Below are 24,460 nucleotides of genomic sequence, written 5' to 3'. Positions count from 1 at the left end.
GGGTCATTGCAATCCCCCAACAAACAAATAGATAAGACAAAATAACAATTTATTCAAATGTGCACGCAGCATTTTTCCGCTGGCTAATTTGAAAGGCATCTTGGGTTTATATTGACATTAATTGACATTAATCTGTGAAAAAGTTTTAAGCATCAAAAACAGCATGTATTTTTTTTTTTTTTTTTTTTACATATTTCATACTCAACTGTTTCATCAATTTCATGAAAATAAATGTGCTGTTTAGAATTAAGCTAAAATCATTTTCCTTTTCTTTATGTTTCTATATACTTTGTACTTCAATTGTATACTCTTGCTAAGCCATTAAAGTGCTAACACAAACTGAGAACACTGATTGTTTATGATTCCATTCAACTTACCAGAATAAATCTCTAGTAGCCTACAGCATTTGAGACGATCTTGCATGCAGATTTCTGTTTTTATTTTATTCGTTTGTTTAACAGGGACAGCGCACATTACAGTAATATGCCAGGGTTAGCCTATTTTCTTTGAGCTATTTTTTCATCTGTAGTTCCTGGACAGAATGATACAAAGTCGCCCTGAAAACAAATATCAAATGTAAAGTCAAAATGATGTTATAAATATACACAAAAAAACAAACAAATAAAAAACACAGACATAAAAAGGATGCACATTATATTAGGCTACATCTAACACAAAACAATACGATATTGTTGCAAAAAACAAAGCCATTATTTGCTGATGATTACAATACAATTTTAAACCCTCATAGCCCTCAAATTTGAACATTTTGGAGTTAAAATGAATTCCATTTTGTATAATTGTGACACACTTTTATTTTGAAAAGCCAAATCGCCACCGCCACTACCGGAAGTGAACGTTCGTTGCACATTTATGCTCTTTCTGTTGCTGCTCTCAGTGAATAACCACCAGTGGTTAGCACATCATTCATAGCGACGTTTAGATACCAGGAGCAGATATGGTATGTATTTCAGTTCTATATTTTATATTATGGTATAGATTGTTGTCGTTTGTCTTGTTAGAAAACCGTGTTTTATCGCGTGCCTCGACTCGTTAATAGATGAACGCGGGCTGCTAGCAGCGGTGTAGCAAGGCAACGTCGAATATTCAGGAAATTGGATATTCCGCTGGAATATTTCTACATGCTCTTTCTACATAGTTAAGCACTTTGTTTAAAGTGTGAATTTAAACAAACTCAATTTTAAGTTCACCCGTGATATCTTTCTTAGTAAGAAGCGTCTAGACTGTTGTTTTGGGGGAGGGTTGGAGTCCAACAGCTGGTGTTTTCAGAGTCTTATTCCAGAGTTTCCGTGTGAATATTCGAGCGAGTTATATTTAATGTTACTTAGTTCATATGCCAAACGAGAATATCAGATTAAGATGTCATCCTTTAAATATAAATGTGATCTATTAATCTCATTGTCAGATGTGAAATAGTACTAGCAAGTTATTAGCAGTAGAGGGCTCCACATAATTAGGTAATTTCACGGTATATTTGGTCTTTCTAATGAACTTTTTATGCATTTTTGTTATTTAACATGTATAATTTATTTAAACTTGTTTATGTTTCTTCCTGATGTTCAGTCTCACACTATTCTGCTGGTGCAGCCCACCAAGAGACCAGAAGGAAGAACATATGCAGACTATGAGTCTGTCAACGAATGCATGGAAGGTAGGATGTTTAGTCATTTTTATTGGACTGGAAATTAATGTCATGAACTATTCTAATGCATTTAATTCATAATATTTACCCTTCTCCAAAAAAAGGAGTCTGTAAGATGTATGAAGAGCATCTGAAGAGGATGAATCCCAACAGTCCCTCCATCACATATGACATAAGCCAGTTATTCGACTTTGTTGATGATCTTGCTGACCTCAGCTGTCTTGTGTAAGTAATCACACTTTTTACACAACAGTGCACAACAAACACATGAGCTCTCACCAATCATGTCCATTTCTCTCACTCTCTGGTCGTTTAAACAGGTACAGGGCAGACACGCAAACCTACCAGCCCTACAACAAAGACTGGATCAAAGAAAAGATCTACGTGCTGCTGAGGCGTCAGGCCCAGCAAGCAGGAAAATAAGGAGTGTAAAAGGCCGAATTATTTCTAAAGCTAGTCCCCAACTGTATCAGAACTACGCTACATCACAATAGAAACATAGTGGGAACCAAGTGGTGACGTGATGCCGCTTAGTTCAGATTTTGTTGAATGCATGTCTATTCAGTCAGTATGTCAAAGAATAGATTGAAAATATTTTGCATTTTAAATCGAATTTTTGTAACCGGAGTTAGGGACTTGGGATATTTATCAGACTAGAGGGTAAAATCATCGGGGGGGAACAATCCCTCTCAATTGATGTATTTTCTTGTGTTTTTTTTATTGTGTTTTTTTTTTTTTTTAATTCAGTAAAGTTTAAAACTTACACATTTCAGATTATGGAGATAGTTCTGAGTCATCTTGTATCCAAACTTGTCCTCAGTACTGTTACAGGTTTTGTTGACACTCTGTTTTGTGTATGTATCCAGTATAGTCACCACTGGAACATAATAAAAAATTTCTCACAAAAACTTAATGTCAATACTGTTGTTTTTTCGCATTTCTGAAGAATCATGTGACACAAGACTGGAAAAACTCAGCTTTTATTTTAAATTGTAATAAAATAATCACAATATTGCTGTTTTATTGCATTTTGAACAAATGAATGTTAAGGGTAAGCGACTGCTCGTCTTTATATAGCTATCTTCTGGGACAAAAGCATGACCGTCCAACCTTTTTTTATTTTTACTCACTGCTATACTATTTTTTTATTATTATTATTAGTTATTAGTTTATTTGACAGGGACCATGCACAGTTCAGGCCCTGTACCAGAGTTAGCTATACAGCTAATTTACATCTGTGGTCCCTGGGCAAGGAAAATAAAAACAATATAGACAATAAGACAATACTATCAAAACAGACAAAAAATAAACTTAACAACAAACAACATGTGACAAACATTACTCACATATAAACCAAAATACATTCCATGTTATAATAAGATCAACGATCACATAATTGATTTGCCTTCAGCTAAGTCTTTAAGGACATTTTTAAACTGCTGAGATTTGCACAATCTCTGATATGAAGTCTATAAGCAACCTTTTCTATTGATGATGAAAAATCTCATTTTTGCCTTTATTTTCAAGAATCTAAACAAACTTTGTAAAGAAGCATTACACTGCATTAGCTGTGATTACTGAGATCAATACCTATTGGAGTGACATTTGTGATCATGCTTGGTGCTGTATTGAAAACCCCACAAGGTTTCATTCTGTTCTGTTGGTTACATGATCCACTGTGTATTTGCATTGTTCTTGGAAAGTTACCAAAGTAACTTTTGAGGAAGCACATACATTTTATTTATGGCAGTTACTGGTTAACCAAGGAAACAGCTGAGTACAAGACTTCAAAGTAGTATAGGAACACGGTAATGCTAAATACAAGTAAGGTAAAGCTGCAACAATTTCTATTTTTTAACAGATTTGCAATCTGGACAGTCTGGCTTGATCTTTGTGATGATAGTAATGATGTGCTCTGGTTTCAGGCCAACTCTTGCATTGGGAAAATGTAGATTAACTGTAGTGTTATCATACATCACTATAGCTGGCAATTCTGGCCCTTATGTGCTTTTATATTTACATTAATTTGATAAAATAAAAAAAACGTTTCTTAAGCAGTTTTCAATAAAATAAAATAATTTGGGGTTAGAAAAAATAAACGTTTTCCTTAGCTGGGCCCATAGTCCTGTTGTAGCCTACCATACTATTGATATAAAGGTCTCATCTATCTAGTTCATTCAGATTAGAGACACCACAATAGTGGTTTCTGAGTGAATGTTGAATTGTTTACTTTCGAAACCATCCAACCTGATCTCATGAGAAAATGTATCTATTTTATGAGGTGAACATTTTGTATGAATTAGTATGATGTGTGATTAACATGTAAACATAACATTTTTCGCAGACAAAAAGGGAAGTATGAAGGTCCACACCCCTAATATTAACCATCAGTTGTTGATTGGGTGAGGCAGATATGAATGTGAAGTTGTGAATTGTGAGAAAGAGGCAGAAGTCCTGCATAGAAGTCTGTTGTTTCACCAGTTATGACATTTATATAAAAAAATAAACAAAAGTAAAAATGAAACATGCATGGATGAATCGTTCACAGTAAGATAATAAAAATTAGATGCATTTATAAAACAGGGCAAATTTTAATTTAATGCTGACTAACCTTTTCTGGTCATTTTCCAAATGCTAACACCTAGTTAATCACCTAGCAACCACCCACAACACCCTAGCAACCAGTCTGACCTATTATCAACAACTCAGCAATGTCCTGGCAGCTTGCAACACCATAGCATTGTTAGTGAGTTTTTTTAGCAACACTAAACATATAGTTTGTAATTCATTTTACAGTTATATAATCTACAAGATAGTGGAGCAACCTAGTTATGGCTGTAAGAACACATTTGCTATGATAGGGACTTGGCCATACTCCAAAGCATAGCTTGGACAGTAATACCAGCATAGGATGGCCTGTTTTTCCAACAGAGGCTTCTTCTCCTGTTACTTATAATGGCTGGAAATGAAACAACAATGTATTCGGTCTCAGAGACAAAATAACAGCATCTGCATTTAATTTTATTGTATGAATGACAAAACATATGAAGTTCATTATCTTTAAGCGCGCCCCAGCAGTCATTCGCTCAAGGAGCTGCGCATGTTCGCGCTCACTTTCACTCTCATTCACATTCCTCTCCATGTCCCTTCTTCCCTTTCACCAGCAGTGAGTGTTTGATGTTACGAAACACCCGTGTGTCTGCGCTGGTCAATTTGGCGTACTGTGTCTTTAAACTGTGGCGGCGGCCCTGCGCCTGCAGCACAGGAAACCCCGTAGCGACTTTCTGAGGGGACCCAAGATGGCCGAATCTTCACAGTGGGGCTAATAATTACTTTTCGTCACGTCGCTGCTATTTCACGGTGCTCGACGGTCGCGCTGGCCATTCGCCATCCCGGAAAGCGAAACGAACGAGTCTATTCGATTAGTTGCATTGGGGAATGTTTATCTCTGTGTGAAAAGAGACTGGCTGGTCCATCCGCGGCCCTTAGCCAGAATATGGCGGAATACTTGGAGAAAATATAGCTTAGCTTATTATGAGCGCGCCGCTTTATACACGACCCTTCCCGCATTTTCACCTATCGCGCGCGAGTATAATTATCAAATAGCGTAATCGGTACGTCTTTGGAGTTAATTCGCGCACGCTTCGAACGTTTATCTGTTAAAAATGACTCGCGCGAGGAGATAGCCTGCTAGCTGAGGCGCTAGCTACGCTAACCCCGTTTGACTGAATTAGTCGCAGCGTTAGCCTAGCTAGCTTAAAGTAAGGGGGCACGGAGAAAAATAAACACATTCTGCATTCGTGCTCCGGCTGCATACTTTAAAAACAAACCTCTCACCGTTTCACCCCTTTTAAAAACGGAAGTGCTTTTTGTTGTTACGTTTATAAAGATTTCAAAAATATTGAGTATGTTGTGGAGAGTCTCGGCTGCACACAGCAGCTAGCTGACCATTGCTAGACTGGTCAGAATAATTTTTCTGGAAAGCACAAGTTTACTGTTGTAGACCGCACAACAACACACTGCATCAGCTTCGAGACAGCTCGCCACTGACAGCCATACATTTCAGCTTGAAGTTGACAGCAGATTCGGTTGCCTCTTGCAAGGCAAGGACATTGAGATTTATTGAATTACTGTTTGAGAATTGCTTGCAAGGATGACTGACACTCGTAGACGAGTAAAAGTGTACACTCTGAATGAGGATCGCCAGTGGGATGATCGGGGGACGGGACATGTGTCATCCGCCTACGTGGAGAGACTGAAAGGCATGTCTCTCCTGGTGCGCGCCGAAAGTGATGGTAGGTTTCAAAACACTACAAAAATGATGTACATGGTCACTTTTTGATTGAGACTGCAATTAAGATGTGCCCGTTCTTTAAAACAGGATCACTGCTGCTGGAGTCAAAAATAAACCCTAACACCGCCTATCAGAAACAGCAGGTGCGTTTGAAATGACATGATCTTATTGACAACATAATTCATGAATATGTGCTGTAAATGTCTTGGTTAAAACTAGTCAAATATACATTTGTCTTATAAAGATGCAAGACAGCACAGGTGAATAAAATTAATAAATCTCACATACCATACTTCCCCAGTTGAGGATTCACAGTACAACAACCCTGTTAAGCATATGATATAAAAGTCAGACATAGGAAATAATAGTCAGAAACAATTTCAGAACAGAAATCTAGTAAGGACAATTTATTGAAATATTGGACAATTTAAAAAAAAAAAAAATGCTTGCATGTGTGTTTTGTGTTGTACATCATATTTAATGCATCAGGCTTTTTATGGGCCAAATAAAAAAATGGATATTGATTTTATTCAGGTGTCCAAACTGACCATAATCATGCAATAATAGTTATTAGTAAGATGACATGAAATGCTTCGTTTTATGACCCAAGCTCTGTACTTTTAATTATATGGGGGCAACACATGAAATGCAGTGCAATACAACAAAGTAATGATTGAGAGATGTACAAACAAATGTTCCTCAAAAGCCTGTTGTATCATTTGTAACCATAGATGGATAATAAAGTAAACCTGAGTAGCTTTTAGAGGCCTTGGAAATACATGTATCAGATATGATACAATAAATGTTATTTTGATAATTACTCATTCACATACTAATTTGCATGAACTTCCAAAACTTTTCTTTGACATAATAGTTAAAGGGTTTTTTATTTTTATTTTTATCACTCCATGAATAAAAAAATAGTCGACAGACAGAATTTTTTTTAATGCATAAAATATTAAATAAATCAGGCAACTGATATATAAAGCCCTCTGTAAAAACCTTCATAGATCTGTTAAGCTTTGTGTATTTAAGTGATTACTGAAGTTGAGATTTCTGACTCATTTTGAGAAAACAGCCTTTAAAGTTATTTATTGTTATTAAAATCTACAGACACAAATCCATAACGTGTAACAAAATAAATATTTAAAAATATACTTTGGATGTTTTCTATCTACTAGTCTGACACGTTGTGGAATCAAAATAGCTCAAAATTGACAGGTGTCATGAAAACAAAGTGCTTTAGCCTGTAGTGTCTTGCCTTAAACTGTAGATCCCTGTACTCACTTCCTTGTGTCAGTAACCTGTTTTTGGGGCTTTTGTTGATAGTATTTGCATTTTTCTTTTGAAGGACACATTAATAGTCTGGTCTGAGGCTGAAAACTATGACCTGGCCCTCAGCTTCCAGGAAAAGGCTGGCTGTGATGAGATCTGGGAGAAAATATGTCAGGTGATTATGCTTATCATAATTATGTGCATTAATAATATTTTCTCTAGGTTTCTCTAAGTGGTGTAGTGCTCTATTCCGAAAGCCTTTTGTGTGTGTGTTTACAGGTCCAGGGAAAGGACCCCTCAGTAGACATCACCCAGGAGCTGATCGACGAGTCTGAAGAGGAGCGCTTTGATGACATGTCTTCTCCTGGCCTTGAACTTCCACCATGTGAGCTCTCCCGGCTAGAGGAGGTGGCCGAGCTGGTGGCCTCATCCTTACCTTCTCCGTTACGGCGGGAAAAACTGGCCCTGGCGCTAGAGAACGAGGGCTACATCCGCAAGCTGCTGGAGCTGTTTCGCGTGTGCGAGGACTTGGAGAACCGTGAAGGCTTGCACCACCTCTATGACATCATCAAAGGCATTTTCCTCCTCAACCGCACGGCGCTCTTTGAAGTTATGTTCTCCGAAGAATGCATCATGGATGTGATCGGGTGTCTGGAGTTCGATCCGTCGCTACCCCAACCGCGGAGGCATCGAGAGTTCCTAACCACCACGGCGAGGTTTAAAGAGGTCATTCCCATTTCAGACCCGGAGCTGCGGCAGAAGATTCACCAGACGTACCGGGTGCAGTATATTCAGGACATGGTGCTGCCCACCCCCTCTGTCTTTGAAGAAAACATGCTCTCCACGCTGCACTCCTTCATCTTCTTCAACAAAGTGGAGATTGTTGGCATGCTGCAGGTGGGTTTTCCTACTCAGCCGAGTGTACGTGATCAGTAGTGTGCTTTAGGGCTGGGTGAAATATATCGATTTCTCGATTTTAATCGATTCTCATTTTTACGAACTGATATCGATACTTAAATCCCAAGAATCGATTAGTCATCCTGTTTTCAGTTGATGGATGAATGAATGTAACATTGTAGCGCGCATCCCATCCAATAAATCACAGTAATCTTTGTGCTTTGTTACTATTGATATGAAACAAAGTCTCAGGTTTCAAATTACGTCCATTTTCTTACGAAATTCAAAAACATAAATACCGTGTTGTCGTTGTGGCGTGAGATCGCTCTGGCGTGTCTCAAGAGAATCAGCAGCACATGACCTTCTCTTCGCCTTAATAACACCAGTTACCGCGCAAAATAAACATGAATGAGCATCTGAAAGTATGTTAAAAGATAAAGTACAACTTATCGAATTCCGTATCATGTGACATGGAATCGCTCGATCAGTGTTTCAACCGTAGACGTCAGTAAATCAGCTTGTAAATAATGTCATGTAACGTCACATTTACCTCAGAAAAACCATATCCAGTGACCATAAACTCATTAGTCAGCTAGAAAAATTAACGTTACAGAGGTGCATTTTGCTAAATATATGCACCATATTACATATTCATTAATGTTCTTCAATTTTGAATGCATGTTTGAATAAATCTGGCAGGTTTTTATGACAGCCACCATTTAAATGTTTATATTTCATATAACTTTATTATTATAAAAATAAATAAGTGTAATGTAAGTGTTAGTTAATTTTTACCTTCAATATTATAGTTGGCTAATGAAGCCTAGTAGGCTACAACTGACTCCCATAGTTTACAGCATTAGTTAAGAGATTTGTTTTTCTTGAGAAAATTTGCCATGTATTGTACCTGATATTCAAAATAATCAATATTGAATCGAATCGGAATCGAAATCGAATTGCAAGCTTGTGAATCGAAATCGAATCGAATTATGAAATTTGTGTCAATACCCAGCCCTAGTGTGCTTTGTACCATTAGTGGTTGAATGATATTTTCCCACCGTTTCATCGACGTGTGACAATACCGGTATCATCGCCGGGGGGCTTTTAAATCGCTAATTTGAAAGCGAAACTAAAATGCACACGTCCGCATGGGCATTCATAATGGTGCGGCCGTTTTCAATTCATTCCTATAGGAATGAACTGAAAACTCTCGCTCTGTTCTGCTCGCTCCGCGGCCGTGGACATTATGAATGCCTGTGCGGACGTGTGCGTTTTAGTTTCGCTCTCAAATTTGCTCCAATTCAGGGCGGATTGCTTGAATGTTGAGTTCACTAGCCTATTATTCTTAATGAAAAACACAACAACCAAACAGTACAATGACAAATTCGCTTAAATAGGTGCTTTGACACCATCCGCCATCACCTTGTCAGTCAGATCCTCACTCTCGTGATAAATGAAATCTGACTCCTGCTATTGATCTGTGCTGCTACTCACAATTTATTAAGCAGACAAGATCAGTTTTTAATTGTAGTGTCTGTTCTCTAACTGAACAAAATTATTGTATAAAAAAAATGTTTTTTTGCCCACTTGCTTCTGAACACCGTCAACACCGACTATCGTAGCAACCTGTGGTTGAGTTAACTCTACTGAGCAAAACAAACTATAGATTAACTCTCCATTTAGGCTTCTAGCATCATATCGCACAGGTAACGTACATTGTAGGCTTGCTATGTGTCGTCGTGCATTCTCACCACGATTTTCAGAGCAGCAACTTCCGTCTCAAATTCATTGCATCCTCAGCAAAACTACTTGCTTGCAGAGGCTTCAGTGAATACGTTTACATGTTTGTGTTGCTGCTGCAACATCTCATTGAGACATGGTGGGTTGTACTGTGGTTCTCTGCTGTAAAGGTCATCAGATGTTCTCCACACCAAAAGGTCTACAGATTAAGGATAACAGCACTAACTATTTTCAGATGCATGTAATCATATTTAGTAGAAAACCGGCAGTATTTAGTGGATTTCAAGAGTAAAGTGGGAGTGATTGTGATTTAAAATGTTTTCATCATTCAGTTGTAGCTAAAGTGAGTTAAAAATATATTTTATGAAAATAGTTTGATGTATGCTTCTCACCTAAGCCTTACAGTGGAGTTGTTTGATGTTGGTTGGAGTTAGGGGAGGGGGCTTGTTTCCATGGGAACAGCACCATCATGTTCTTTAGAGCCATATCATGTGATGTCACAAACGCTTGGCAGCCGTGCTGGATGATCATTTTCTCCAACCCCCAGTCAGCTGCTTCAGTACAGTATGGTGGTTTCATACATATTTGCAGATAAGGGTGCAATTATATGGCACACTATTGTCTTAATATTACCATATCCCATTACTACCTGAGTGTAATCTAGTAGATGTTAAATAAACTGGCCATAGATACTAAAAGCTATTTCTTATGATTGTCTGAGCAATTAGATGTACTTTCCCATGACCGTATATGATCACAGTTTTTTCTTTCACTTGATTTGTTCCTCTTTTTGAGGTGTAATCTTTTATGTCCATGACAAGGTGATACAGTAAAATACAGTATCAGTCACGTCTAACCTTGGTGTCGACGTGCATTGATCAAATATACGTCACGAGTCACCCTCATTCAGCTAGAGGTCAAGTAATGTTGCAAAACGGATTTGTGATTTACAACTTTATATTGAGCTCAAATGACATTAGGATAATGTATATAAACAATTGACATTTATCAAAAATATGCGGCAAATCTGGCTAAACAAAATTATTAATGGTTGCATTTCACACAATACGGAAGGGAAGGGATTGAGTATCAGAAAATTGATTTTACTGTTGTGAATACAGGCTATTTCAGTAAAAAGTGCATCCAAGTATTTACTCATTCTACATACGATTCTGTGAGTCACGATCCGATTTCAAAACGATTATTGATCTACCTTTTTTTTATTAACTAATTAGTGTACTTTAAATCTTAAATTTATTTGTACTTTAAAAAAAGGGGGCTCAACACTAAGGATTTTTTCTATTTTCTCTAAAATCTAATTGCGATTTTTCTGGTTTAAAAATTGTGATCACAATTTAAAATGTAAATGCAATGCCCAAAATGTAGTTTTTATACAGAAATATGACTAATAATAATATTTATAATAATAACAATTATTATTATTATTATTGCTAAACAAAATTGAAATTAAATGAAAATAATATTACTTTTGTAATAACAATGTTACACTGCAAGAGGGCTATTACTATAAATCATTAGAAAGGTCTAAGGATTTATTATAAAATATTACATTATTATGAAAAAAAAATCTGTGATGGTAATTTCTTAAAGGGTTAGTTCACCCCAAAATGAAAATTGTCACCCTTATGTTGTCCCAAACCTCTGAGTTTCTTTCTTCTGTTAATGTTTTCTTGTAGCTTAAAAGGTAGAGCGTTGGCGTTTGCAACGCCAAGGTCATGGGTCATTTTCCCAAGGAAAGCAAGAACTGATAAGAATGTAAATGTGTATCTTGAAATGCAATGTGTAAGTCGCTTTGGATAAAAGCGTCTGCCAAATGCATAAATGTAAATGAACGCAAAAGAAGATATTTTGAAGAATGTTGGTAACCAGACAGCTGACGGTAATAATATTTTAATAGTACATTCTTTAAAATATTATCGTTTGTGTTCAACAGAAGGAACAAACTCATACAGGTTTGGAACAACTTAAGAGTGAGTAGGCCTAAATGATGACAGAATTTTAATTTTTCATATTTTTTTGTCAGGAAATTGTATGCGTCAACTGAGAGAAAAAAAACTCCTGTACTCCTCTCTATCGCTACTCTGAAGAAAAACTTGTGGATTCGCATGTTTACTTAAAATTTCTTTAGAGAGAACTTAGAGAATTATTTTTCCTTTTTTGCACAAAACAGGGTGTGGACAGCATGCGTGTCTCTGGTTCCTTCCACTGTAGGAAAATGAAGCCAAAATATCCCAGAAATAATCTTTGCCAACTATCGCTGTTGCAGAATAAAATGCAGATAGAGATGTTTTGACTGATGAAACAGACAATAAACATATTTATAATGCAAGCAATTCTAATCACATATCCTTGAACACAATAAAATATAATTTCTGCCTCATTCTGTGATATGAACCCACGTCAGATCACAAAAGGAAGTTATTTCAAACTCTCAACTGTGATTATATAGTAAAAACATCATTAAATGTTCTCTTTTGTTGGGCAACAGATGTGTAAATGCTAAGTCTTTTGAAAGATGTTGCTTTTTCTAATGCACATTAAAAGTAACTTGACCTCATAGCGCTTGCAGTGATGGAGTAGCATTTACTGCGTACGGATCAATCCACTCTGATCACGCTGATTTCACAATTATCGATTGATTACAATTTACAATTTCAATACCACAGCAAAAACTATTAGCCTAACTAATATAAAGTTCAAATATTATTGAAGACAAGTAAGTCTTCAGTAATAAAATTGCTTGTTTTAAAGGTCCCGTTCTTCGTGATCCCATGTTTCAAACTTTAGTTAGTGTGTAATGTTGCTGTTAGAGCATAAATAATAGGCTATCTGTAAAATTATAAAGCTCAAAGTTCAATGCCAAGCAAGATATTTTATTTAACAGTAGGGCTGCAACAAACGATTATTTTGATAATCGACTAATCTAACGATTATTAGAACGATTAATCGACTATTCATCGATTATTTCGCCGACTAATCAGTACTTTTGGAACGATTATTCAGCCTTTTCAATTAGCTAAAACACTGAGTTATACATATTCTAACTATAATATATATATAAAAAAATCACTTCAGCTTTTGAAATGGTTGTTTTAATGAACTTTGAGCAACTAAACAGGTCATTCTATTTAAGTTTTCAGATTTCTGTCCAACTCAAATCACACACAAATGCTCTCTAAGCAACATTGGTTAAATATTCTGTTCACTTTAAATAGAAAAAAATAAACAAAAAAAATTATCAGCTGCATTACAGACACACTTAAACTGCAAACAATTATTATAAGAATTTTTTTTTTATTGATATGACAATTGAGCTGAGCTGACAGAGACATTCTCATTCACCTTTTAATTTACAGTATAAAAAAATAACTGACATGATATTCTTCATAACATCTCCTTTTGTAAGTCTTCATGAATATGTAACAAAATACAGGCAAGGGATAATACTGTAATAACGTTACCTAATAGAGCTACAATAATAAAAACAGCCCTGACTCCTAAGCTCGATCAAGCTTTATTCTATGCAAAAATAAATCATCACATTACTGTAATTATATTATTATTGTTAATATTATTGCTATTAGTAGTATTGCATTCTCTAAAAAGAGATTTACTGCTAGTTATTTAGCTTCAGCTGGAGAACATTCACCTCTCACTGGCTCGTCTTGTGCCGGTGTGTTTCCTCTTTAAGTGCTTTAACATGCATGTTGTGCTCCCGTGAAAAGCAAGTTACGCCTTGCATGTATTGCATACGATAGTTTTGTGAAACTTTACACACCTTGCTAGTTCGGATTCGTTTGCACTCCGTCATAATTCGCGCTGTGTTTTCTTCTACCGCAATAGCATTTGTTACGGCTGCATTACACTCTAGCGCTACAGCGCCGTAGCGGTCAAATCGCGATATTGCAGGCCCTTACATTAGGTCACGTGGGATCAAACGACTACTCGACAACAAAGATATTTGTCGACAATTTTTTATTGTCGACGTTGTCGACAATGTCGACTAATCGTTTCAGCCCTATTTAACAGAAGTCGCCTACATCGAATGGCCCGTTTGGACTACATCCCTCTACTTCTTTCTTTAATGATGTCATTAAAACCGTTTTTTGACTAACCTCCGCCCACAGGAATGCTCCCTCAACTCTACCGAAATTCGTTTATGTACTTGCGCACTTCTAATAACTTACTGTGTTAACTCAGCTCTTACGGTGATTTTCTGAAGTAAAACTGACGCTTCATCTTTTGTGTGATGTACAATAAAATTTATTATACTCATCAGTATATGTTTGATCATCATTCAGCAGACTTGGATACATAGCCTACAAGCAGATGACAAATACGTTATAATAACCGTAATTAAACTACTAAACTATACCTGTTCCATCTCTATACAGCACTCTGACTCTGTAGGCATTATTGTCCGACTCGAAATGAACACCGTTACTGAGAGTTTCTGATATTATCTTCCTTCTGTGAGATGAAATTGTCCTGAGAGACTGAGCGCGAGCTCATGAAGCTCCGCCCCCTGGGTCGTCCAGCAGCAGCTCATTTGCATTTAAAGGGCACACACTAAAACAGCGCGTTTTTCTGAGCCCCAAAAAATGACAATTTAAACATGCTGTAAAAAATTATCTGTTGGGTATTTTGAGCTGAAACTTCACATACACACTCTGGGGACATCAGAGACTTATTTTACATCTTGTGAAAAGGGGCATAATACGGACCTTTAAAAAGTTACAAGCAACTTCTCAGATAAATACAGCAGAACAAAGATACAAATGATCGTAATGTACAGAAATGGAATCATACTGCAAAGTCTTCACTGTATAAATTAAATATAGATTATTTATTATTAATATTAAAGCTACAAAAGTTGTTCAGTCAAGATCAGTGAGTGACTTTCTTTGTCTTCTGTTGTTTGATTAACATTAATGGCAGAGACGGCAGCTAGAATTTTAGGCTGCTGTCTTTAAAGCTACACTGTGTAGGATTTTCTCACATCTAGCAGTGAAATTGTATATGACTACCAACTGAATATTACTTTCTAGCCCCTCCCACACCGAGGGTGTTTTAACTCCTACGGTGGGCGTATTATTTCAAATCTGCCGGCAGTCGCAAGTAATCTCCCCCTCGCATTCGCCATGGTGCCACTGAGTGTAAAGCGCGAAAGGCGAAGCTTTTCCAGGTATGTCCCTCTTTGGCTAATGTATTTTCAAGATGGAGGCGCAACATGGCTGCCGCCATTCGAGCGACTCGCCCGTATGTATTCTAAATGGCAGATTCTACGCTTACGAGAATACTTGATTAGTTGGTAGAAGTAATTACACATTGATGTGCGCATATCATTTTGAAAGAACAGTGTTTTTTGCTAAGAATCAACTTAAAAAAAATTACACAGTGTAGCTTTAAGACCGAAAGCTACTTTTGTGTGTATTTTTCCATTCAAGTGCAAAAAGACGTAAAAAAGAGAACTCAATTCCCCCCCTGTCAGACTCGGCTCTCTGTGTGCGTGCACACTGAACACAACGCGCAAACACCAAACATTTGCACACAAGCAAATAGTAGATAATTAAGAGGAACAAAGAAACCAGCAATAAACAGTGTTATCAGTGCCTAAGAGTGCTTTCAGTATCTGAACATTTTCCAGTCAAGACAAGAGGATTTTTCTCTTTCTCAGCTTTACTCTGCTGTTTAATTATTACTGATGACATCATAGACAGTAGGGGTGGAACGGTACACAGAAGTCACGGTTCGGTTCAGACATCACGGTTCGTTATGAGTTCAGAAAAGCAAAACAAAAATGCAGAAGGCTTGAAAATAAATACTTAAGCCTTGTATTTTTTAAATAAGTTTTATTAATAAAGTGAAGGCATAGAACCAGTTTATTTGTAGTGCACTGACAATAGTTTTTTATAATTTGTTTATTAATTAAATTATAAAGACAAAAAGACTTTGAGATATGTTTGGTAATTGTACCTGAATGAATTCAAAATTGATTTGCTACATTTCAGATTAATATATTTGTTTTCCTTTTAATTAACAGTAACTTAAACACTTTGCAGTTTGAATGATGTCCTGTATAAACAAAATGACGGAGTATGTTTTTATGTTTCCACTGTTCGATCGCGCCCGCGCCTCACACACGCACACAAATAGAAGTAAACATTTTGCGACATTTTTCGATCGCGCCCGCGCCTCTCTTCTCTCTCTCTCTCTCACACACACACACACACACACACACACACACACACACACACACACACACAACATATTCCAGCATTGCAATCTTTACATCGCAGCCTGCTTCAGAGCTAAGGCGGAGCTACAGATTAGGTGTCCCTAAAGAACCCGCGTATCTAGTAGTTCCGCATTACATAAATTAATTTGCATGCGAGTTTTATTCATTTTTATACCATGTATTCTCTGTGTACATTTATGCACCGAACCGTTTCGGTTCAATACGAATACATGTACCATTCCACCCACCAATAGACAGTGGGAGATCTAATAAGCTGCATTCACACTAATGCACAGATCTGTTTTGAGACATCATGTGTTTTGTTCTGTCAGTCTAATCCCTTAAGGCATAACTGACTGTTTACATTAATTTCATGTCATAAAAGCATAACGACTTAACCTTTAAAAAAATATATATAAAGGTTAATGTAATAACCAGAGCTCTGTTTCTTATGTGTGTTTTTTTGTTTTTTTTCCTTAGGACGATGAGAAATTTTTGACTGAGCTCTTTGCACAGCTAACTGATGAAGCCACGGATGACGACAAGCGACATGAACTGGTATGATAGCAGCATTACTAATGGATGCCTCCTCCTCAACATAATGGATACGTACAAAACTCATAATGTGTGTCACATCCAGGTGAATTTCCTGAAGGAGTTTTGTGCATTTTCGCAAACGTTACAACCACAGAACAGAGATGCATTCTTCAAAACCCTTTCCAACATGGGAATCCTGCCAGCGCTGGAAGTTATTCTTGTAAGATATCCTTGCTATTTTAAAGAACAGATTTATTGTCAGGTGTCAGTTTGGTGTGTTTTTTAATGTTAACATCTTTACTAACGAGTAATGACCTTTTGTATTGTATGTTATCGAGACCTTATGCAACTAAAACGGTCTCTGACTTGCTTGACCTTTCCTATCAATGAAAACCATAACCTTCTGCTTCCCTTGCTGTATTTACCAACGTGTGTGTGCTTTTTAAAGGGCATGGATGATGTGCAGGTGCGTGGAGCAGCCACTGATATCTTCTCCTACCTGGTGGAGTACAACCCCTCCATGGTGCGAGAGTTTGTTATGCAGGAGTCTCAACAGAACGATGATGTAAGTCATCTGACCCATGTGATCATTATCTACAGTACAGGTCAAAAGTTTGGAAACATTACTATTTTTAATGTTTTTGAAAGACGTTTCTTCTGCTCATCAAGCCTCCATTTATTTGATCAAAAATACAGAAAAAAAAGCAATATTGTGAAATATTATTACAATTTAAAATAATTGGTTTTCAATTTATTATACTTTAAATGATCATTTATTTCTGTGATGCAAAGCTGAATTTTCAGGATCATTACTCCAGTCTATCACATGATCCTTTAGAAATCATTCTAATATGATGATTCATTATCAAAGTTGGAAACAGTTCTGCTGCTTAATATTTTTTCATAACCTGTGATACTTTTTTAGGATACTTTGATGAATAAAAAGTAAAAAAATAAAAATAATTTTGTAACAACAATATACACTACTGGTCAGTAATTTGGGGTCAGTCATTTTTTCTTTCTTTTTTTGAAATAAATCAATACTTTTATTCAGCAAGGATGTGTTAAATTGATAAAGTGATAGTGAAGAAGATTTATATTATTAGAAAATGTTTTTATTTTGAATAAATGCAGTTCTTCATAACCTTTTATTCATCAAATATATCAGGCAGCAGAACTGTTTCCAACACTCATAATAAATCAGAATATTAGAATGATTTCTAAAGGATCATGTGATAGACTGATGTCACATGTGACACTGAAGACTGGAGTAATGATGCTGAAAATTCAGCTTTGCATCACAGGAATAAATTACTTTTTAAAGTATATTCAAATAGAAAACTATTATTTTAAGTTGTAATAATATTTCACAATATTACTGTTTTTTTTCTGTATTTTTGATCAAATAAACGCAGCCCTGATGAGCATTAGAGACTTCTTTTAAAAATATAAAAAAAATCGTACTTTTGATCTGTACTGTACATGTCATCTTCACTAATTGTCTCTTTTTACAGGACATTCTGTTGATAAATCTGATCATTGAGCATATGATCTGTGACACGGATCCAGAGTTGGGTGGAGCCGTACAGTTAATGGGGTTGCTCAGGACGCTAGTGGACCCAGAGAACATGCTGGCTACTGCTAATGTGAGGCCTGTTTTAATATAAATATAGTACAATGTATCAAATATACACTTTCATTGTCAGAAAAACATACTCCTTTAATTTCATGAACTGTCTGGGTCCCTGCAGAAAACAGAGAAGACCGAGTTCTTGAGTTTCTTCTATAAGCATTGCATGCATGTGCTCTCAGCTCCTCTTCTTGCCAACACCACAGAAGAAAAACCCAGCAAAGGTAATAATTAGGGTTTTATGTGCATATGGATTCATGCCGACTGGATGCGTTTGCAGCCTTTTTTAATCATTGCTCAATTGAAATTTGCATACCTATTCAAAGACGTAACATCTGCAGATTTCTCACTCCGTGTGTTTGTCTTGTCAGATGATTTCCAGACGTGTCAGCTGCTGGCTCTGATCGTAGAGCTGCTCACTTTCTGTGTGGAACATCACACGTATCACATAAAGAACTACATCATCAACAAAGACATCCTCCGCCGAGTACTGGTGCTCACTGCTTCTCAACACGCTTTCTTAGCCTTATGTGAGTATTTGCACTCACACACATACATATAACATTCATAATGTCACAAGAGTGGGGTCGGTTGTTTTTGAAGTGCTATCAGAATGACAGTAAGGATTGTTGCTTGCTTGGTAGTCCAGTAGCTCAAATTTCGAATTGTCATGCCACCATTCTTGCCTTAAAGCAACACTAAGTAGGATTTTTTTACCTTCAAATAATGTTTCCAAAATCGTTTCAGTGGTTCGTCAAGTCGTGACAGGGTGAAAGGCACTTATGCCACCGCTTTGCAGTTCTTTATCTGGTATATCCACGCTATGTAAGATTGCCAGATCGGGTCGCGTTTCTGTAGTTCTAATGAGACATAAGAAAACTACAAATTTGACTTGCTTTACGGCCATTGTTGATTCCAAAGCTGGATAAACAGCGAGCGTGCGCGTGCGACAGTAGGATGCGGTAGGCTAAATTATTTACGACAGCGGTAATGGACAATTCCACATCCAACCTGTAGGGCGACCACCGAGGAAAAGTTCCTTGGTGTTGCTTTAATACCAACAATATATATATATTTTTATGTATTTTAAATGTTTTAATTTGACATTTTTTTGCATTGAAGTGTACATTATTTAGTATTTACTTTAAAATTATTTATATATTTTCCTTATAAGTAATGTTTTTTTTTCCCATCAAATTTTTTTTAAACAAATTTATAAAGATTGATTTGTTTGCAATTTTCATACTATTCTTATTAGTCTCTGTGACACTCAAAGCATTTGTGCTCAGATCAAATCTTCTGCTTATCAACAGTGGTTACAGTGTTTTTTTTTAGTGTTATTTATATTATTAGTTTATTTTTCAATTGTTTTTTTAATGATTTTGTCAGCTTTTTGTCATTTTTAAATTTTATTTCAGTTTTAGTTTTTAGTTAGTAATTTTAGCACTTTAATTTAGTAAAGGCAACATTTTTAATTTTCATCCCAATATTTCAGTTGAGAACAATGTTTTTTAATAGTTTTAGTTAATGATCACTAGTTTGATGAATATAACAGGGTTTGATACTGAAAGTATGATTTAAAAAAAAAATTAAAGATTGAACTAGACTCAATGATAAGTAGTACTAGAAAAATGACATGGGGCATAATTAGTCATGCCACTCACCATGGGAAGATTCAAACCGCATAATAACACTAATGATGCTGATCCATTTTAACTATGAAAGGCTCCTGTTGATAATGACTACCCTTACATTATTACAACACATGCTGGGCCAGCTGCATTAACAAGCACTCATTTATCTATACCAATACCTAACACTCAATGCTAACCCACTGACAGGCATCAGGTATAACTTGGCTGTTAAATCTCTCCATACCTTTCTCAATCATTCCTCTTATTCAGGTGCTTTGCGTTTCATGAGGAAAATCATTGGCCTGAAGGATGAGTTTTATAACAGATACATTATGAGGAACTTCCTGTTTGAGCCAGTGGTCAAAGCTTTCCTCAACAATGGATCGAGATACAACCTCATCAACTCAGCCATCATAGAGATGTTTGAGTATGTCAGAGTGGTGAGTACATCCAAACATAACATCTCTTGATGCTCCTGAACATACCGTTAGACTGATATATTTTTAACTTTGTTCATAATTGCCGTGTTCTGTGTGTGTAGGAGGATGTGAAGTCCCTGACGGCTCATATCATAGAGAACTACTGGAAAGCCCTGGAGGATGTAGACTATGTACAGACGTTTAAGGGACTGAAGCTCCGATATGAACAGCAGAGAGAAAGACAGGACAACCCTAAACTTGACAGGTCTATGGTCATTTCAAACCATTGTCATATGGATTCTCAAATTTAGTGAATCACTAATCAGGGATGTAGTTCCTAAATTTGTTTTGAGAATCGATTATAAATCTGTTTTCAACTAAAGAGACTCTTTAAAGTCTCTCTGTGGTTTTCAGACAAAATAAAAGCCCTTTGGTTTGATATTTGAAAGCAACGAAGACAGCCATAATATTAGATGTTGTTTTGTAAAATAAATTTGTAACTTTACAGTACAAAAGTGTAAATACTATAGTAGTATATTTTGTATTTAATAAAATCAAATATTTAACAGTATCAACAATAATAATAATTATTATTATTCTTTGGCCTTGTTGAATTGGTTCCATAAAACAAACAGTATGAATGTGGCCTGAGACTATTGAAATGGAGAGAGTACATTTTTTTATTTTATTTTTAAAGCTATGTCTAGTCAAGTGTGAATTCCCCGAGACCTTCCTGCGAGGTGGACCGTAAATCCACATTTTAAAGCCGAAATTTAAAAATAAAAATTGTGCATGTAACAGCTACTTTCAAGTGGATGTACCTTTTAATGAATGTTGTTTGTGTCTGCATGCTTGTCTTCAGTATGCGGTCGATTCTGAGAAATCACCGTTTTCGCCGGGATGCGCGGACGCTGGAAGACGAGGAGGAGATGTGGTTTAACACGGACGAGGAAGACTTGGAGGACGGTGAAGCTGTTGTGCCGCCCTCAGATAAGATGAAGAGTGACGAGGACCTGATGGATCCCATCAGCAAGTTCATGGAGAGGAAGAAACGTACGTTTACTGCTACATGCAGATGGCGTGATGTTGATGACCAACTAACTACGATTCCATATCTGACTGCATGATGCTTTAATATCACCTGGTGTGTTTTAATTGATTACTTTTTTTCCCTGTTTTTCCTCAAGTGAAAGATTCAGAAGAGAAGGAGGTGTTGACAGGTAAGGCGAGCCTCTCAGGACGGCAGAGCCCCAGTTTTAAACTCTCCTTTTCCAGCTCTCCAAAGCCTAGTCTGTCCTCTCCTCCAACCGCGTCCCTCCACCCCGGCTCACCTGGTTCTCCAAGCTCTCCTGGGACAGGAGCCCGGAGCTCCCCGCCTACGGCAGCTGTCACCACCAAGGTGATTATGCAGGCTGAACACTGAAATGATGCCCCAAAATTGTATTTCTCACTGCTTGCTTGTTTCTGATGGCATCTTCTCCCATTCCAGGGAGGTCTAGTGGGGTTGGTGGACTATCCCGATGATGATGAAGAGGATGAGGATGAGGAAGATGCAGACAGTAAAGAAGAAAGTCCTCCGCTGTCCAAGAAGTCCAAGCTGAGCTCCTAAAGCACTCCCTCGCCAATCAGCACAGTCATGCTCGAAGGGAGCTTCATCCAGAGACTATTGCAGCGCTCAGCCTAGAACTCAAAACTGAAACTCAATGAATGAATACATAAATGAATGGATAAATGAACGAATGCAGCCCCCCGCAGGTGTCCATGGGGCGCCATGTGAGGAACGGAGAAATGGAGAGCGAGAGAGGGAGAAGATTCGGTCACAGAGCGAAAAGGTGAATGTCTCCACATGGAGTTTGTCCAAGTGCCAATCTGCAAGAGATAGAGAGAGAGAGAGACTCGTGAAACGGACGGAGAGATCGAAGAGAATATAAAACTGTGGTCTGGACAAAGAATTATAAAAATGGATTTAATAAGAAATGAATTTCGACAAACCTAAAAGTACTGGGGGGTGAAAATGACCTCACACACAGTCAGTCAGTTACTCACAGACACTGTTGCCCCACAGAGCGTCCCAGGCTTGGACCAGGACACACTGCCCCCCCCTCTCAGGGAAGGACCTCACATGACCCGAACTGGGCCAGCCAATTCACAACCACCACTCACCTTTGCTGACTTCATCTCCATTTCTTTCTCTCCTTCCTCTCGCCCTTTTTTCTGTTGGCCTTTTTTCCTCTTTTTTTTTTTTTTTTTCGTGAGTTTCTAGGGCCAGACGGGACACTAGGGAGCAAAGAAGTCTGGGTAGTCATTGTTTATGATGTCACCGTTGTTCTCGTGGCTCAGCGGAAGTTCTTCCTCTTTCAAAGCCAGCAGTTCCCTCCTTTTCTTATTCTGTTGTTCTCCTCTCTCATTTTTTTAAATGACACAAAAGAGACCTGCCTTTAAATGTTCAGGACGTTTTCAGCCGCACTTGAACAGGTTTTTAAAACCTCAGTGGGGGGAGATAGTTTTACCCTTTTTTTGCCCTTCAAAACTGCAGATTTTTTGGAAAATTTGTAAGCCCGTCTTGATTAAAGATTGAGTGGAACTCTAGATGTGATCGATTTTTGTCATATCTTCATTTTCTTTTCTTTTACATGAGTGTACTCTTAGTTGTTCAGTATATTTGGGACCATTAAAAAGATCTTTGCTGTAGTAGATCTCTCACGGTTGTGCTGGTTCCCTGTATCATGTCAACTGTGCTGATGTTTTGTCTTTTGAAATGGGGTTTGGTCACTGAAATGATCCTCCTGTGTCTGCTCATCTGAATACGTCAGTGGAAAGTCCTGCCTCCGCTGACGGAAGCTTTCTAAACAACCTGCACACGATTAAAGATAACAGTTTTTATTTTCTGAATATCACTTGTTTCCCTTTGTGCTTGAAAACCCTGAGAATAGTGTGAGCGTACACTAGAGGGCGTACTTCACCTTCACTGATATGTTTATGCAAGAATAAGAGCAACAAGCCGGAGCCAGAAAGTAACTTTAAGTCTTTATGCACTACCGGTCAGAAGTTTGCAAAAAAACAAACAAAAAATTTGTTGATAATATATGTAAGGGTTAATGCCCTTTGTCATTGTCAGGTATTAATGGACGACGGCGAGGCGCGTCGGACGGTTGCCTCAGCCGACGTCCATTATTACCTGAAAATGGACACCTCGAAGGGCATTAACCCGCTTATACCATGGTCACTTGCCAAATAACACATTTTTAAAACATTAGTTTATATTTGAATTAGTTTTACAATCGAAATCTAAAGTTTTTACAAACAATAACTTGGTCTCCCTGGTTACGCCTGACGTTTATTTACTAGGTGTCCTCTATCACTTTTTAATGGACACCCTGCAGCCAATCAGAATCGAGTATTCCCCCAGACCATGGTATGAATCATTTGAATGTACTGTTTTCGCTTTTATTATATTTTAAATTGCAGTTTATTCCTGTGATGGCAAATCTGAATTTCCAGCATCTTCAGTGTCACATGATCCTTCAGAAATCATTCTAATATACTGATTTGGTGCTAAATTATTAATTGTTTTTATTATCAATGTTGGAAACTTAACATTTTTTGTAAAAACTGTGATACGTTTTCCACAGGATTTTTTGATTAATAAAAAGTATATATATATATATATATATATATATATATATATATATATATATATATATATATATATATATATATATATATATAAGCATTTATTTTAAATACAAGTCTTTTATGTAATCAGAATGATTTCTGAAGGATCATGTGACATTAAAGACTGGAGTAAGGACTGCTGAAAATTAAGCTTTATCATCAGAGGAAATATTTCACATTATTACTGTTAATACTGTATTTGAGAAATGCTCACCAAGGCTGCTAAGAGACTTACTTCAAAAACATTTGACCGGTGGTGAATTTGATGAAAAGTACACCGTTTTTTTAAATGAAAGAAAAATAGGGTCTATGGAAATCCAGATGCCATGCTGTAAAAGTTTTAAGACATGCATTCTGATTTAGATCTCATTTGCACAAAAGAAAACAATTCTCAGCTTGTACAGATCAATCCTGGTCGGTTCTCTGTTATTTGACTT

The 24,460-nt window shown here is 37.0% G+C and overlaps 2 protein-coding genes across 2 annotated transcripts; both read left to right on the top strand.

Moving 5' to 3' along the window:
• The first annotated feature begins 825 nt into the window (after positions 1-825).
• Positions 826-2,580, top strand: erh (ERH mRNA splicing and mitosis factor). Its single transcript, XM_081378659.1, has 4 exons — positions 826-961; positions 1,585-1,672; positions 1,768-1,888; positions 1,984-2,580. Exons 1-4 carry the CDS (start codon positions 959-961, stop codon positions 2,084-2,086), a joined length of 315 nt encoding a protein of 104 aa, XP_081234785.1. The 5' UTR covers positions 826-958; the 3' UTR covers positions 2,087-2,580.
• Positions 2,581-4,921: 2,341 nt separating this feature from the next.
• Positions 4,922-23,236, top strand: smek1 (SMEK homolog 1, suppressor of mek1 (Dictyostelium)). Its single transcript, XM_081378496.1, has 15 exons — positions 4,922-5,958; positions 6,045-6,100; positions 7,309-7,407; positions 7,512-8,129; positions 16,609-16,686; positions 16,769-16,885; positions 17,114-17,230; positions 18,180-18,311; positions 18,417-18,519; positions 18,667-18,825; positions 20,200-20,369; positions 20,471-20,613; positions 21,211-21,401; positions 21,536-21,747; positions 21,838-23,236. The coding sequence occupies exons 1-15, from the start codon at positions 5,817-5,819 to the stop codon at positions 21,955-21,957; spliced, it is 2,457 nt and encodes an 818-aa protein (XP_081234622.1). The 5' UTR covers positions 4,922-5,816; the 3' UTR covers positions 21,958-23,236.
• Positions 23,237-24,460: the final 1,224 nt, after the last annotated feature.

This window comes from Scardinius erythrophthalmus, assembly GCF_964197995.2.
Source record: "Scardinius erythrophthalmus genome assembly, chromosome: 11".
Taxonomy (NCBI): domain Eukaryota; kingdom Metazoa; phylum Chordata; class Actinopteri; order Cypriniformes; family Leuciscidae; genus Scardinius; species Scardinius erythrophthalmus.
Note: the sequence above shows the minus strand (reverse complement) of the source record. Positions and strands in the feature narration are given on the sequence as shown.

Bases quoted from the DNA above. Each gene is read 5' to 3' on its own strand.
- erh (XM_081378659.1), top strand. The intron at 1,673-1,767 runs GTAGGATGTTTA...CTCCAAAAAAAG, and splicing joins TGTCAACGAATGCATGGAAG to GAGTCTGTAAGATGTATGAA. The intron at 1,889-1,983 runs GTAAGTAATCAC...TCGTTTAAACAG, and splicing joins GCTGACCTCAGCTGTCTTGT to GTACAGGGCAGACACGCAAA.
- smek1 (XM_081378496.1), top strand. From the start codon at position 5,817: ATGACTGACACTCGTAGACGAGTAAAAGTGTACACTCTGAATGAGGAT. The intron at 6,101-7,308 runs GTGCGTTTGAAA...TTTCTTTTGAAG, and splicing joins CCGCCTATCAGAAACAGCAG to GACACATTAATAGTCTGGTC. The intron at 17,231-18,179 runs GTAAGTCATCTG...CTCTTTTTACAG, and splicing joins AGTCTCAACAGAACGATGAT to GACATTCTGTTGATAAATCT.